Source organism: Micropterus dolomieu, linkage group LG11 (genome assembly GCF_021292245.1).
Source record: "Micropterus dolomieu isolate WLL.071019.BEF.003 ecotype Adirondacks linkage group LG11, ASM2129224v1, whole genome shotgun sequence".
In the NCBI taxonomy this organism is placed as follows: domain Eukaryota; kingdom Metazoa; phylum Chordata; class Actinopteri; order Centrarchiformes; family Centrarchidae; genus Micropterus; species Micropterus dolomieu.
Window position 1 is genome coordinate 21,799,316 of NC_060160.1, and position 17,275 is coordinate 21,816,590.

General features: G+C 40.5%; 1 protein-coding gene across 1 annotated transcript; it reads right to left on the minus strand.

Moving 5' to 3' along the window:
• Positions 1-4,883: 4,883 nt before the first annotated feature.
• Positions 4,884-17,269, minus strand: LOC123979329 (thyroid peroxidase-like). Its single transcript, XM_046063218.1, has 7 exons — positions 17,263-17,269; positions 13,334-13,458; positions 10,106-10,276; positions 9,089-9,326; positions 8,702-8,910; positions 8,399-8,572; positions 4,884-4,956 (listed from the first exon to the last, which is right to left on the minus strand). The coding sequence occupies exons 3-7, from the start codon at positions 10,212-10,214 to the stop codon at positions 4,946-4,948; spliced, it is 741 nt and encodes a 246-aa protein (XP_045919174.1). The 5' UTR covers positions 10,215-10,276; positions 13,334-13,458; positions 17,263-17,269; the 3' UTR covers positions 4,884-4,945.
• Between the last annotated feature and the right edge of the window lie 6 nt (positions 17,270-17,275).

Consider the following 17,275-nt stretch of genomic DNA (forward strand, 5'->3'; position numbering starts at 1 on the left):
GTGTTGCTGGTATAAATTAAGAGGTTTCTTTGGATGTTTTAAGACTTCCTTTCACCACCAAAGCTCATTACCATCAGAAACAATTGTAACTGACAATAATGTAAGTTTAGCAACGTTTTGACTTGTATCTTGACTGGTCATGTCAAAGGCCTTTCTGAAATCCAACAAAAAATCTGCTGATCTGCTGCAGTGTCCAATCAGTAACTAGTATACAATAAGGGCCACTAAAAGACTTCCTTGAAGGCTGCTCTGATGTATCCTTGCTCATGGCTCTTCAGAGATCACTCCTTGCTCCTCGCAGCAGAAGAGCTTTGGGATGGCGTGCAAGATGGCATACTAGAACGACTTCTGGTTCAAGCGAGGATTGAGAAGTGATGAAATATGAAAAAAGAGACATGGGTTGAACAACCCAACAAAACCTAGCAAAACATATATTTCCGTGGAAATGGTGTTGCCTTTTGTGTAAGCAAGTGCACTGCACTTTACTGCCTTTTTAATACGGACATGTTTAGATACTTGCCACTACTTATTGCGTAACACATGTAACACACCCGCCAAAAGGAAGAAATCCTACCTCAGTTTGAGTTGCGCAACATTGCACATGTCGTTTAATCCGGGAACCGCAGCAAATCGGTGCAAAACATTTTGAGATTAAACTTGCCCTTGATATGTACCCATTGTCATTCTCTTCCTGTCCACCAGATGCCCTCTGACTTTTTCTTCTGTGCAAGCCGCCCCCTCCTGCCCCTACAGTAACCTCTTTCTTGACTTTCCCAGCCCACCTACTCACCTGTTTCCATTCTCCCTCATCTGCCCTGCAATCACCTCATTCCCCTCACCTGGGGTTCCCTGCCCATCCCCACACCTGCACCTCATTCCCTCATGTTAACTGGCCCAAATCCATTGCTCCTCTGCCAGTTTGTCAATGTTGCTCTGTTGTTTCAATCCATTGGTTTCAAGCCTTTTGCCTGTCACTTGTGTTCATCTGTACCTGCATGTCAGAATCAAAATCAGAAGGAGCATTGGGCTCATCTCTGATGGGGATGAGTCTGCCTACAGGTGGGAGATTGACCATCTGGGGACCTGGTGAAGCCAGAACAGTCTGGAGCGCAACACTCTGCAGACAGTGGAGACAGTCGTGGACTTCAAAAGAGCCCAGCCCCACCCTCCCCCATCAAACTGTGTGACTCCACAGTCGCCACTGTGGACTCCTTCTGCTTCCTGGACACCATCATCTCACAGGACCTCAAGTGGGAGCTGAACATCACCTCCCTCACCAAGAAGGCCCAGCAGAGGATGTACTTTCTGCTGCAGCTGAAGAAGTTCAGCCTTCCAAAGACAATGATGGTGCACTTCTACACCGCCATCATTGAGTCCATCCTCATCTCCTCCATCGCCATCTGGTACGTTGCTGCCACTGCCAGGGACAAGGGCAGGCTGCAGCGTATCATTCGCTCTGCAGAGAAGGTGATTGGCTGCAATTTTCCATCACTTCAGGACCTGTACGCCTCTAGGACTCTGAGGCGAGCAGGAAAGATTGCAGCTGACCCGTCCCACCCCGGACACAAACTGTTTCAGACTCAGGAGCTTGATAGACTGGAGGTGCAGCTGTTGGTGTACAGGGAGAAGAGCACAGGGGAAAGAACGCAGCCTTGAGGTGAACCGGTGCTGATGGTCCTGGAGTCAGAGACATGTTTTCCCATCTTCACATGCTTCCTGTCTGTCAGGAAATCTGTGATCCAGCTGTCAGGCACGTTAAGCTAAGAGAGCTTGTCCTGCAGCAGGGTCGGAATGATGATGTTTAAAGCAGAGCTGAAATCCACAAACAGGATCCTGGTGTAGGTTCCTGGGGAGTCCAGGTGCTGGAGGATGTAGTGAAGGGCCATATTTACTGCATCATCTACAGACCTGTTGGCTCTGTAGGCGAACTGCAGGGGGTCCAGGAGAGGGTTTGTGATGGATTTAAGGTGGAACAACACAAGGCGCTCAAAAGATTCATTACCACAGAGGTCAGGGCGACGGGTCTGTAGTCATTTAGTCCTGTGGTCCTTGGTTTTTTGGGGACAGGGATGATGGTGGAGGCTTTGAAGCAGACGAATGACGTGATCAGAGTGTCCCAGTGGAGCGTGACAGCGTGATAGGCACTGCTAGCTGTGTTATAAAGCTTAGTTCACACTACACAATGTTTAGCCCAATTTGCTGCTAGGCGACTGTCAGGCTGTGATCAGGAGTAAATCAGCGGTCGATCGGAGGTCACCAGTGGTTATATATGAACTACACAACGATGCATCAAAACGGCTCCCCAACACATTTCTGACACATCGCCAATGTCTGCCAGATATCTAGCATGCCAAATATCTGGAAGAGTCGGCCTACTCGACATCCACATCCAGCCAGTGAGAGCAGGCTGCTGGCAGAGCAGGCTGCTACTTTTTCACAAGACACTTTTTACTCACCTCCTGCTCTCTCTGTAGCTCAGACGACCCCTGCTATCTGCATGTGCTAATCCATTCTTTCTCCCATATTTTTTGTCTTTATAATTGGTATCGTAATAATAACAAACAGCTGTTTCGTGTGTAGGTTCGCATCATTTCCAGTTTCACATTTCACGTGTGTTTTCTTAACAAAACGTGGTTTGGAGACCAGCATCGGGTGACACAGCCGCTGTCAGCTCGTGTAGCGTGTGACCCCCTGTCACCTATCAGTGACGTAGTGTGAATGCAACAACGACTTCAAGTCTCCCATCACAAGAAGGCAAGTAGTGTTGTGTGAATGGCATGGCCATTGGCCGACGCTGAAAGTCGTGTAGTCTGCACGAGGCATAACAGTCATCCAAAGCGTTCCCCTCTCTGGTTGGACACTTTATAAACTGTCTGTAGTTGGGGAGTTCTTGGCTGAGGTTTCCTTTGTTAAAGTCACCAAGAACAATAACAAGGGAGTCCGGGTTTGTTCACTCCACGCACAGTATCTGGTCTGCCAGCATGCACTGTGCGTCGTGCACGTTGGCCTGCGGTGGAATGTAAACACCGACCAGAATGAATGAAGAAAACTCACGGGGACAGAAAAACGGTTTACAGTAATTGATAAAATATTCCAGATCAGGAAAAAAGTGCTAGCTGAATCACTGTTAAGTCGACACCAGTCATTGTTAATATAAAAACAATACCTCCACCTTTTGTTTTGCCGGAGAGTTCTGTGTCACGGTCTGCGCTGTACAATTGGAAGCCAGCCAGCTGCAACCCAGAGTCCGGTATCAGTTAACACTGTAACGTCTCCGTGAAGCACAGAACAGAAGATGAATAAAGGTCTCTGTTTTTCCCCACCCAAGCTGAAGTTTGTCCAGTTTGTTACACAGTGAGCGAACGTTGGAGAAAAATATTGCTGGTAGCGGAGTGGGGAGTCCCCGCTGGCGAAGACGCATGAGCGACCCGGCTCGTTTCCCTCTCTTATGGCGCTTCCCAGCCCGAACAACAGCGAGCGTGCCTTCACCAAAATGTCCAATAATTCCACTGATGACACGAGAAAAGTGGGACATAAACCCGCCGGAGTTGTTACCCTGATGTTCATGAGCTCTTCTCTGGTGCCAAAACCTGAGTTAACACACAAAAACAAAACAAAACAAAGCCCACCTAACAGCGAGGAAGCTATAGGCAGCGCCATCTTGACTTGACTGTCTTGCCTCTCTCGTCCTTCAAGTCCCAAACCTTATTTGTGAATAAATCATTGCCTGCCTCCATTTGGGTCCTAGTCCTGTTGTCCTGCTCACACGAGTCTTGACACTGCCGTATCTGTCAGTCAAACCTTGGTGTTGACTAATGATGCAGGAGGACAATCACTAAAACTGTCGGATCAATGAGTCACCGGACAGTCCATATAACTTCATGTTTACTCCTTTTAGTTAATTTGTTCTAGTGATATGGGACCATGAACTTCAACTCAACAATGTATCGGGATCAAACAAATTAAAGTACAGGTGTGCAAGCACCCTGAGATGGCTCTCTTACTAATTTAGCCAGATCAAAAGTGAATAATTTTTTTGCTCATAAAGAAACCTACAGTATGTTGACTGGGAAGCTTTACATAATAACACAAAATACAACTCTAAAGAAAACAGGATTGTGCAAAAATGGCTTTTTGTTAGTTCCTTAGTTACTGAGTTTAATTCCCAGGGCTCCTTAATGTCCTATTGTAATATGAATTGGCATCTATCCAATGTACTGCCTAACAACATGCATGTTACCCAAGTTAACAAGCTTTCATATAACAATGCAAGGCGGACCGGTGAGTCAGTCATGATCTCATGTAATAGATGGCATGTGACTTATTTGGCCAGATTTAAAAAAGGAAAGGAATTCTATTTTTACATGTTAACTAGCTAGACATGTTGTTCCATGTTGTTGGAAATACTTTTTCTTAACAAAAAAAATGTAATATAGAACCATGCTTAATATATAAGAACAATCACAGTATCATTGTGATATACCAATTTGGAATTGTTTGTGTGGGTTGATGTTTTCTGAAGTTGATAACCCTATCCATGACTTATCAAGTATTTTAAAATTACGTTCAGAGCAGTAAAAGTTGGGCTGAAAATCTTATTTCAAATAAACTACTGTAGAAACTGTGTAATGTAAGAAAAGTGTTCAAATTTATAGAATAGTGTGTATTTTTATTGAACAAAATTCAACATACAGTAATCAATCAATGAGAGAGGAAAAGTCTACAGAACATCAAACAGGTTACCAAATAACAGCCACTATAAATATTAATATCATTAATAGATTTCAATATCTTTCAATGAAAGTGTCTAATTCCGTGTTTCAAAAAACACTCTTAATCATCAAAATAATGAATTATAGAGGAAGAGAGACAAGGATAGCAATGTTTCCCTGAGCTTGGTTATAATACAATGACGTATTTCTGGATCCGATGCATTGTCAACAACTTACTGATTCCCTGTAAAAACACAAACAAACAAAAAACATGGTATTGTTAATATCACATGGCATAATCAATGTCAGCATTAGTCAACCATGCCAAACAAATAACAACTCTGTCGCCATAGCTTGCATACTTACCCAACCTGAGTAAACTGAACAATACATGATGTTGTCCTCTGTTTCTAATGCCTATGTCATTGCCCATTTTTTGACATACTCAGATAAAATGTTTGTTAGAAGTTTGATGAATTCAGAAGTACTAATGACATACACATTCGTACAGTATAGCGAGATATATACTGTGTGTAAAAATAGACTTTTCTACAGTCCCACTGCCCTTTTCAAAGACACATATTAGACTACAGTGCCCCCATCTACTACTGGTAGGTTGGTAGATAGGTTTATTGTCACAATACAAAAATCAAAAGAATCAATTATGAAAAATGGTAAACAGAAATAAACTATAATCAATGGAAGAGTGCTGAGGACGAATTAGAGTTTAAGAGTCTGATAGCTTGGGGGGGAAAGCTGCTCTGCAGTCTGGTGGTGTGGCAGCAGAAACTTCTATATCTCTTCCCAGAAGGCAGCAGGGTGAACAGGCTGGCTGGGTACTATCCTTTAGTATCCTTTGGGCTCTACGCAGGCACCTCACCTCACCGATATCACTGATGCTCTGGAGATGGGTACCAGTGATCTTCTGAGCAGTTTTAATCACCCGCTGCAGAGCCCTCCAGTCCTGGGCCATGCCAGTTTGTGATGTTTCCAGTCAGGAAACTTTGTATAGCTCCTCTGTAAAAGCTGTCAAGAACTTGGCACGGGAATTTGGTCTTAAGCTTCCTCAAGAAATACCGTTGTTTCTGAGCCTTCTTCACCAGCGTGGAGATGTGAGATGACTGTATCAGGTTCTCTGTGATGCTGATTCCCAGGAACCTAAAGCTGTTTACCTGTTCGACCTCAGCTCCACTGATGTAGACAGGAGTGTGTGTCTTTATCCCTTCTTCCTAAAATCAATGATCAGCTCCTTGGTTTTGCTGACGTTGAGCAGTAGGTTATTCTCTGAGGACCACTCTGCAAGATTATGAATTTCCTCCTGATTTGAAGTCTCATCGTTGTTTGAAATCCGTCCGATGATGGTGGGGTCATCCGCAAACTTCACAACAGAGTTCTCCATGTCGGGGGATGCAGTCGTGGGTGTACAGCGTGAACAGGAGGGGGCTGAGCACACAGCCCTGGGGGGCTCCGGGTTTGAGCACTAGAGTGAAGGAGGTGAGTCAATCTGAACTGACTGGGGTCTGTTTGTGAAGAAGTCCAATATCCAGTTGCAGAGTGTGGTATTTAAACCCAGAGTGCTGAGTTTGCTGATCAGTTTCATGATGTAGGTGTTGTTTTTCTCAAGGTTTATGGGCAGTCGAGATGGCATCCTCTGTGGATCTGTTGGTTCTGAAAGCAAACTGGTGATGTTCCAAGCTGGCTGGGATGTTGTTTTTTATGTGCTGAAGATATTTTATTAAGATTTTTTTCTTTTGGTTTTACGTGTGATCAAGTGCATATTTCTTGCCACCATTTCTTTATGTTAATTTAAGCTAATCAGCTGCTGGCTGTAGAATTGTATTTACTGGAAAGAAATGAGAAAGGTATCGATCTTCACATCTAACTTTTGGCAAGAACGCAATTAAGCGTATTTCCGAAAATGTTAAACCATCAGTTTAAGCCCCTTTTTTTTTAATTAGAGACTTCAGTCCGGCTGTGCCATTCCTGTAATTGTGACTTCCCTGACTGACTTAGCATAACTTTGTTGTGAAAAACATGACTCGGAATTATTAGAGATATGAGAACTTTTCTTACAGTTAGGAGACGAGATATCTTGTAATTTTGAGTAGAGAATATTTTGATGATAAGTGTTCAGTCAAAATGGTGTTCATTTTAGACAAGTTCACTGGTTGATGTTGCTCAGAGAGTTCTTGGATCTTGGGCTCTGTTTAGACTCAGAGATTCATGTTTTAGAACGTTGCAGGGAAATGTTGCAGCAGTGTAAACTGGCCAGACTCAGCTCACCTGTTTCAACAGGTCATGTCAGTCAGCTTGTAGAAAAGTTAACTTGTCAAGTCAGTTTCAGGCTGTGAGCTAGTCGAGATGTACGTTTTGGACGGAGGAAAGTGAGGATCGCCTTATCAATTTGTTTGACGAACAAAAGGATTGTGCAAAAATAGTTTGTTGTTAGTGCCTTAGTTTTTGAGTTTAATTCCCAGGCGTCCTCAATGTCCTAGTGTAATATGAATTAGCATCATTTGCCTAACAATGCAAGGCGGACCGATGAGTCAGTCATGTTCTCAACAACGTACGGATATTGTTTAGTGTGTATTAGGTAACATGCCAAGGTGGCATTGTGGTATGTGGCATGACTCATTTGGCATAATTTAAACAAAGGAAAGGCATTTTTTTTACAGGTTAACAAGCAGCTCTTTTTGCTGCTTCTGTGTTTGAAATACTTTTTCTGAATAAAAAAAAGTAATATAGCACAATGCTTAATGCATAAGATCAATCACAGTATCATAGTGATTTACCAATTTGGAAATGTTTGTGCGTGTTTCAGAAAAAACCAAACTCTTAATCAACAAAATCATGTATTATAGAGAACGAGAGACACTGATAGCAATGTTTCCCTGAACTTGGTTATATAACAATTATTATTATATTAAGTATTTCTGGATTCGTTGCATTTTCACAACTTACTGATTTGATACTAATTGGCTGCTGGCGGTAGAATTACGTTTACCGGACAGAAATGAGAGAGGTCATCTAGCTCTTGGCCAGACAGTAAATAGGCATATTTCTCAAAAGATTCACGACAAGACAGAATTATTTTGGGATGTTGCAGTGTTGCAGAGATTTAAACTGGCCCGACTCAACTCCACCTGGCTAATGGCGCTGCCTGTGACCCAGGTTATCAATCACCTCGTAGTAAAGTCAACTCGTTTACAAACTGGTGATGATATATATCCAGAATTATAGGAAGGTGTTCTCAGAAATATGTGAAAGATGTGGCATTCAAAGTGCATCCAATTATGTGCTTTTTACTGCAGGTAGGATTTAAAATATGCATTTTGACACTTAAACTCACTGGCAGGTGGTTTAAATCATAAAGGAGCCCTATTCCCAATGTTCCTATTGGAACATTTCACTTTCTCCATTAGTACCAGCAGATAGCAGTAAAGCTCCAGTCAGACAAGAGCACTACAGTACTGCATGTCCAAGTGTAGATATGTGCTGGGGCACATCTGTGGTTTATAACCAAGTCCTTCTAAGGCTGATCTGTACACATTTTAATATGCAGCAGTTCATACAGTCATGACATTCTATTAACCGGCAGACAGTGGAGTCTCATGACAAACTACTCCACATAGACAACATGACACAGTCATTACAAACAAATGTTCTGAAAAAAATCCTCCATGTACCTGTACATTGTGGGGATTGATCACTCCATCGATTTCCCTCACAAACTATTGCTGTTGCACCCTTTAACTTGAAACCATGGTAACAGGAGTACAGAGCGACCAGTCTGCCAGATGTAGAGGACAAAATAAAATCCCCATTCTTTATTTCTCCTGGAGCGCCACACTGTTCTAAGTCTGGAATTGAGTGATAAAAGTTTTTGTCATGTTAAGGTGTAGTAGAAAAAAAACACTAGAATTCAAAAGAGGGTGTAAGATTTTTCCATTATTAGGATTAGGACTAGCTCGACTGTTTCTCAAGCCCACCTCGGCTCTTCTCCTCTCTCCAGGCTTCCAAATTCATTGATGGTATATGCTCACAAGAGATGTAATCAGATGGGTATTTCCCAAACCTGAAAGAATCAGGAAGGACTTCCCTTATGTCGCTGTTGTCACAGATGATACGAGACAGGGAACCTTTTGAAAGCTCAGCCTTCTGTTGCTGGGTGAACATACCTTCAGCTGCCCACCAAAACCTGAAAAATAAGAATGTTTGGTCTCTCCATTTAAAATGAAACATTTCAATAAATAAAGTCCACACAGTTAGACCAATAAATTTACTTTTTTTGAATTGAATTTGATTTTTGAATTGATCTCTTAAGTTATAGCATAGTAAAACATAGCATTTTCTAACTTAAGCAAATATTAATGTACCTATCACCATCACGAAGCGCTTTCATCTGCTTTCCTATCAGGCAAGCAAAGAGGGGACCGATTCTTGAGTCCGGCAGCAAGTTTTCAACAAGCCCTCCAAGCCATACATCAATATTGTCAGGATGTTTGTATATTTTTAATATCTTCTCAGCAGCCCTCCAGTCTCTCACAACCTCCTTGAAATCATCCAGTGTCTTAATGCGCTTCAGTCCACAGAATGCTCTCCAATCATTATATCCTGAAAAGTAATTTTAGCACAACATAATTTAATACTGAGCATATTTATTTGCATTTTGCTTTATTGTAGAGAGATGAGAAGATTGATCCCACTCTCATGTCTGGGAAAATCAGCCTACCCCCTACCAAAACTTCTAAAACTCACTATTTGACATGTTATATCTGGATCAAAGGATCAAAATCAATGCAGCAGAACCACAGATGGTGTCTTTTTATTCCATGCATTGTTCTTCTTTGTCAAAACCTGGCTCCTATACTACCCACAATCCAACATGACGCAACAGTTTGGTGGGAGATTTGAGATGAGCGTGGTATGGACCTTTTGTAACTCTCAGAAAGACAGTAAATACACATGAAACAATTATTTTAAATCAATGTTAATAGCTTAGTAAAATCTTACTGCCAGTAAAATGGTTTCTGGTAGTTCTGTATAACCACCCCTGTCTGAATGATGTAACTGTCAGCTCATTGTCAATCCAGTGTCTGAGTCGAGATAATAAAAAGAACCTGGAAGCAGGAAACAAGTTGCTAATAGGATGCTATTAGGATGCAGTCTACTCAAGTTAGTGAATACCGCCTGTACACCTCACATTTTTTCTGAATGGTTTGACAGACAGATTGTTATAAAAAATGTATAAACACAATAGGTTTAATTGTGTTGACAGGAAAGGACAAGGGAACTGTTTAAGCGTTTAGGACTAAACATTCTCATTGGCTGTGATTGTCACTCTGATTTGACAGGCTTATCTGAATGGCATTGACTCTCAGCCCAGCACCTACCTGGGAGAGCATGATCTCTTCCTCTCTGCAGGTTCAGCGAAGCCAGGTCCATGTGCTGTGGCACGTTAAGGACGTCCAGCCTCTCTGTTAGCTCTTCTGTCAACAACATGTTTGCCCTAACAGCTTGTGCTTTAGTTCCAATTACACCTCTCAGGATTGGTTCAATTCCACCTAGACACAAAAACATTGCTTATTTTTTCAAGTCAATATGAGGTAGTTATTTTCTGGTTGTTGTTTTATTTTCTGTGGTTGGAGAAATACTCTAAGTGTACAACAAGATAATACAAAAAGGACAAAATAATGTCCTGGACAATTTGGAGATCATGTGAGCAAACAGCATGATAATCTTTTTTACCAGTCCAGCCTTTAATCCCTTATCCCAAACAGACATGAAAAACAGAATATATATGATTATATATGGCTGGTGAGTACAGTGTTTTTCTGAATGGTATGCTTTCTTTATGCTGTTCATAAGTTAATGTATAACACAGATGGCATTGCTGCCTCCCCTGGGGCTCGCTGGTGTCCAAACAATTTAATTTGAGTAAACAGGGTGACTGGACTGTTGGGGGTGAGTATGCTCTTTATCATAACACATAGTTTCATAAAAGCAATAAACTTTGCTCTGAGGTGAGACTACTGAACACATCCTTCAGTTACACTGCAGCAAGGTGAAAACTGGAGCCACTGAAGTTCAGCGAAAACATCTCACTGGCGATGGTGGTAGTGTAATCTATTTAAATGTAAATTTAACAATAAGTTAAGTTAGTTAAGAATGAACAAAATTGTGTTCACAGATATAGACAATATACATAGAAAGAATCATTGTGTGTAGGAGTGTAAGTACTGGTACTTTTAACCTATCCTATTCATAATATCGAGGACAGCTACTTTGTAACATGAGTTATTGAAATAGCACAATTGCATGCACAAAGACACTTACTGTATAGAGTAGCACTTTGCAACAGAATAGGGTATTCACAATATATTGTAGATTTTGTGTAAATAGTGTTTCAATGACTTTCATTAGACTATGATCTCCAAGCAGCTGATACAGATAGGATGATGAGCAGTACCTTTAAACCCAATACTGGAGTTTTGAATTCCACGAGCTGTAAGCCGTAATCATCGAGATTAAAACAAATAAAAAAGGCTTGAAATATTTTACTTTATGTGTAATGAATCTGGAATATATTAAAGTTTCATTATTTTAATTAAATTAAAGAAGAAACCTTTCCACGATATAAAATTTTTTTTAGGTGCACCTGTATGCTGCTGTGTGCTGTGGAGTATGAGGGCAAAAGACACAATTAATGCAACAAGCTAGTTACGAAGGCCCGCTCAGTGATCAGAGGAGGTGGAGCTGAACTCCCTGGAGGTGGGGATGGAGAAGAGGATGACTCATACTCCCTAGGTGCAAGTGACACAGGAGATCATTCCTACCGTTGACAATCAAACTCATCCTCCGCTCTGTTGCAGTATGGACATCAGTGGACTGAGAGGTTGCTGAGGTCTTACTGGACTCACTAACTGGACTAACAATTACATTTTCTGTAACTTTTGTTATATAATTGTTGAATTTAAAAACAGCCTCTAGTGTCAAACTCTGCACATACAGTGAAGCTCAACCATCTAAATAAAATAACACTAAGTTAAACACATGCTGATGGGGGAATGAAAATTTACTTGGAAAACTTTTGGAGTTTCGCACTGCATGCCACCTTATGCGCTGTTTTATTGTACTCTTTGTATTCTTTGTACACTTTGATTTCTGAATCGCTAAACCCACTAAAGCAGAGGAGGTGAGTGCAAAGTTAGCATGTGCTACAAACAGAATGAGAATAACAGTCAGGTTGAATTGTGCATGAACTTTGCTAGATGTTCATAATCATTAATCATCATTGTTGAACCACACAAAGAATATTACAATTCTTTTAAAGAGTACTTGGAATTGACCCGCGAGGAACCGCGACGTGCATGCAATTGTTGGAGGAAATGCACAACTCTACAAAAGACCAGTGAAGCCTCAGTTTAGCTGTGTAGCATGAACCCCCACCCTCCGCCACACACCAGGGCTGGACTGGGACAAAAAATTGGCCCTGGCATTTTTGGCCGAGGCAGCCCACCAAAACCGGTTGAACACCCCTCACCAACACACCATCGTTCCATTTAGGGGTTAGATTAGGGGTGTGATAAAACACTGAGACATAACATTTGCACAAGATTGATGAGCATGACTACAAGACAAGAATATATTGTAATAGACCTACTATTTTAAAAAAAATATTTATAGATTAAATAGTTGATGGGGGGTCTGGTGGTCCTCCCCCAGAAGGTTTTTAGCATTAAGCACTTTGCAATTCTGGAGACATTTTCTGCACCAATTTATGGTGGAAAAGTCTTTATTTTTATTTAGCACAAAATTCAGGTGACAGGTGCAATTCACAATATGAAAATGTAATAAAATATAATGCAGTAATCAGTAGCTTATTATTATTTTTTGCATAAGTTACTTTTTTTGGACCACGCAGAAGCTTCTTATATATTTACATTGCATTGCAGGTTTATTGTGCAAATAAACCATTTTCATAGCATTTTTATTTGTTAATTAATATTTCTTGGTGCAAGCTATTTTTCAGCGTCCCCAGTGTAATTGAGCTGCAGCTGATGTTGAAGCTGTCCATGCTTTATGGACCGATCGTTGGCTCATTTTCAAAAAACAGTTAAAAATAAATAAATAATTTATGTTACACTGGCCCCAAAGGTGAGTCGGCCCACCGGGCATTTGCACGTTATACCAGATTACCAATCCAGCCCTGCCACACACACAGATTCGATTATGTAAATCCTTCAGGGACACCCCTATGTATGTAATGTAATAGGTAATGTACTGATAATTAATGGTAAAGGTCCCTGCAGTGTGTAAGATGTATTTTTGCACCTTCTACAATGAATCGCCTGGGACACTGTATATGTCTTGTACTAGGTATGACTTACTGATGCTGGCTTTCATACTCTATAGATACAAATATGTCTATTCAGTGGTCTAACTTACAAGAGTCACTTGAATTGCATGCAACTAATTATTACATTAACAGACATACATTCGATTCTGAAGCTGATCTAAATAGAGAATTTTTCATTCCTTCTGCACTTTTTATGGTTTATTTAGTGTGCTTGCAGGATACGTTATTATTTCCAATAGGCAGGCTATGAGATTGTACTGACCTTCTTTGACTATTCTCCATGGACTGAAGAAAGTGTTGTGCAGTCTCAAGTGGGGGAAGTGCTCATGTTCCTGGAAGCTCTCATTCAGTCTCCTGAGGATTGGAGAGACAGTAGCGTGGCCGAACCTGAATGCAGCAGTGGCAAAAACATTGGAGGCTGTGGGGTCCGTAGTTGGATCATATCCCCCATAGGGTCCAATATAATATTCAAAAGAGTTCGGGCCAATAATTTTTGGAACATAATCTCTCATGGTTATGATCTGGGAATCAAGAAGGGGGGAGTTGTCAGTCACAAAGAAGCTGAAGATAATTTTTTAAATAGTCACGAAAGAAAATCTCATATCTAAAGATCGTGTGCATCACACGCATGCTATGAAGCCACAAGAGTTTGAATAACAACGTAACTCATAACAAATTACTACAACATATTTTACTTGCAAATGATTAACAATGCCTTGTCTGTGAAATGTCTCTGGATGTGTATTCATACAGCTAAAAGGGATCCCTATGGGATTTGCGGTGAGATGAGTATTTCTGCAATATTGCGGGCTTGGACGTATTATTGCACATTTGTTCTCTCACAGTTTACCGCAGAGAATTCCATCTCTCTTCATTACTATTTATAAAGGCTTCAGTTTGCCCCCTGAATCTTAACACATATCACACAAATGCATAAACACGCATGCTTGCACACAGATGCGAACGCACACATGTGCACAAACATATCACATTTGGTGTTATGTAGTTTCAAATACAAAATGGAGCACTGGAATCAGGCACAATTTTGTTGAGTGCAGACTACAAACTCCAAATACAATTTTAAAATGTGAAAACTGCAAAGAGAAACTAAAATATAGTAATCTAACATGTGTTTATTATGTATTACTGACATACAAGCAGCATTCTGCACAAGCTAAAGCCAAGCCACAACATGTCAGCTGTGACAAGAAAACACAGCTTAGGCTGACTCAGTTCTAAGCCACCGTCCTGGAGATAATCCTAGTTCCATTTGAGGAGCAGTCAACAGACTTCACTGTCAGTCTTTCTGAAATGAGCAGTCTTTCTCTTTACGACTTAAAGTTAGGGGAACAGTCATCCATGCAGTGGTGGAAAGAAAGTAAGAACATTTTGAAGAACTTCAGTTTGGAACATTTACCTGACCTTATAGTTACTAGTTACTTTTTCAATTTATATTTTACATTAAATAAACGTGGTAAACTTGCAATAAAACATTATCATAAAGATTAAACCAGTTCTTTTAAGCTTGTGACGAACCACACAAAGAATGTTATATCGTTTTATACTGCGACGTGCATGCAACTGTCGGCGGAAATGCACAACTCTACAAAAGGCCGGTGAAGCCTCAGTTTAGCTGTGTAGCGTGAACCGCTAGTATTGTTAGATAGTTGTCTTGGTACAGGATGTGAATTCGTCTTCTACCACTACATCCATGTTATATTTGTTTGACACATGTATGTACTATGCTTAAAGGACCATACCTACAATATGTATGCACATTTTAGCCCATTGACAAATACAAACCACATATACTCTATGTTTATGGTAAACATTTTTATTAATTACAGCAGAAGTCTTTTAGGGTGATTTCTACCTTCTTTCTGGTTTCTACTCCTTTTAGCTACAACATAAAAATATATTTGAGACTTTCTTTAAAACTTTCTAAAAGGGCACTCACACACACAATATTACACATGAATTCAGTTTACACGTCATAAGAGGGTACTACTCAGCCTGTTAGAACATTTGAATAACATCTTCTTTGGCTCTGGAGGAGCTTTTTGGAGTCTGTAAAAAATAACCCTGATAATGTCATCAGCATTATAGCATGTAACATAAAATCAAGGGGTGTGGAGTTTGACAGATGTGAGCATTTATAAGGCAGGGAGGGTCTAATGAAAGACACTATCCAGTTGCATTATGGGAAGTGTGGGATCCAATGTTTTGAAGGGGCGTAACAATACTAGGGCCAAAAATCAAGATTTGTTAGCCGCTGCCGCTTTGATTTTGAGCATTCTTTTTATTAATTTGTTTTCCACAAGGCCCCTGACTCAACGGAAGTGCAGTACTGAATTGCTGGAATACACCTTCAACACCTTTAAAGTGGCTGCCCACAGAAAGTTAAAAAGAATGTTTGAATTGTTTTCCTTGCCTGCCTGCCTGCCTCCCTCAGGCCTCACTCACTGACTGGGCTGGACGGTCAGTTTACTTGTATACCAGATAATGATTAAAATAAGATTAAAACAGAAAGAGAAATAGTAAAATATACCCATAATACTTTTCAGGTGGGAATTTACGCATATATATAAAAATATGTAAGTATTACTGGACTTCACTGTTTCCATACAGTTAGTGTAAAGTGCTATTAAACAGTATGAGGCCCGGTGTGGAGGCATTTCAGCACCATATCCAATCATAAAAGCCACTATTGTGCCACAGGGTGGTGTAATAACTTGGATTGTTTTCAGATGCTACTGTTTAAATTTGTGACTGTTCAATCAACCAAAATGTCTGTATTTTTAAGTGGATAAATGACTTTAGATTGTAAGATTTTCCTGAAATTTGTGTTGTAATACAAGCAGAAGGGAAGGGACGATCAAGAGATACATCCTTGACAGAGTAAAACATTTCATAAACAGAGACACATTAACTGCCGTCCACCTCATAGCACTAGCCTTGAAACACTTAACAGCTATGTTATATTTCCTGCCTAATTGCACACTACCCTTGGCCTGGAAATGTTTTTTTTGATAGTAATTACTGCCATGGCACATATTTTAATGCATTAAAGCAGTGCTTTTACAGTGACTTGTCAAGAATAATGCTGTATGAAAACAGCATCCTACATTACATTCACTCTGTCTACGCTTGTTTGCTTGGAGCAGCTGCCTGAGAATTTAAATGGGGGGGGCTTGGTAAGAGCTGTTGGGATTCAACCATATGGACCGACAAACCACAACAATGAGCTGAAAGGCTGCTGAGAGCTGCGAAGGGCTGCAGAGATGGGTGCTTTTTTTCTCAGGTGGGATTGGATAACTAGCAAACTTTTCCCAATATGGCCAAACACTTTAATGTTACAATTTCACAAGATATCAGCAGTGGTCATTTATGTTACATTCAGCTTAGTTTATGAATGAACAGTAGTGGGGAGGGAGGGAGGGGGTTATTGCTTGGCTTTCTGCTTTGAACAGAGTGATTGCAACACAATTAAACTGTTTCTAACTGAAGAGTCTCTGACCAAGCTTACTGACTGACAGTACAACGTTAAGTTTAAAACTAAACCTGCAAGCACAAGTGCTTCAACGTTAAAAGTCAGCCACCACAGCACGCACCTTTGCCTTCTACTTTGGTTCAAAATTAGACTTAGTCAACAGAGATCTTTGGGATAGTAAGTTATGTAGCATGGCTAATTTAGTTATGAATTTTAATAAATTTATGAGAATTAATACCCAATTATGAATTTTAATATTCATAAAATCAAACATTATTCCTCGTTTCAGGGCACCACCGGAGTTGTTATAATCCTAGAGTCTCCGGACCTCTAGGTAGCTTTTAATAACTATACAATTATTACTAGATATCAGTTAGTTAATAATCGCTCAATTATCTTAAATCAGTCAGTCAGTCTCATATCTAAAGGGTCAATTCTCTTGGCAGGGACGTAGAAATAGGCAACAAACACAGTTCTTAATTATATTACAGTGAATTTATTCTCTAACTAATGCAATATAAAAGGGTGGTTAAATACAGGGAAAATAAACAATTGCTGAACAATGAGAAATGGAGGTTCGATTGTGGGAAGCATTTGACTCATACGGCATAGGAGAACTAATGAAAGTAAGCTATGAGTTTAGGAGTTAAAAGAAAATATTAACCTTACGGGACATCTGACCACAGAATGTTAGATCTTACGGCTTGTCGACGG

Excerpts from the sequence above, each read along its gene's own strand:
- LOC123979329 (XM_046063218.1), bottom strand. The coding sequence starts at position 10,214 with ATGTTGTTGACAGAAGAGCTAACAGAGAGGCTGGACGTCCTTAACGTG. Across the intron at positions 9,327-10,105 it reads AAGAGATCATGCTCTCCCAG|GATATAATGATTGGAGAGCA; the intron begins GTAGGTGCTGGG and ends ATTACTTTTCAG. Across the intron at positions 8,573-8,701 it reads GAGAGAGGAGAAGAGCCGAG|ACTTAGAACAGTGTGGCGCT; the intron begins GTGGGCTTGAGA and ends ACTCAATTCCAG.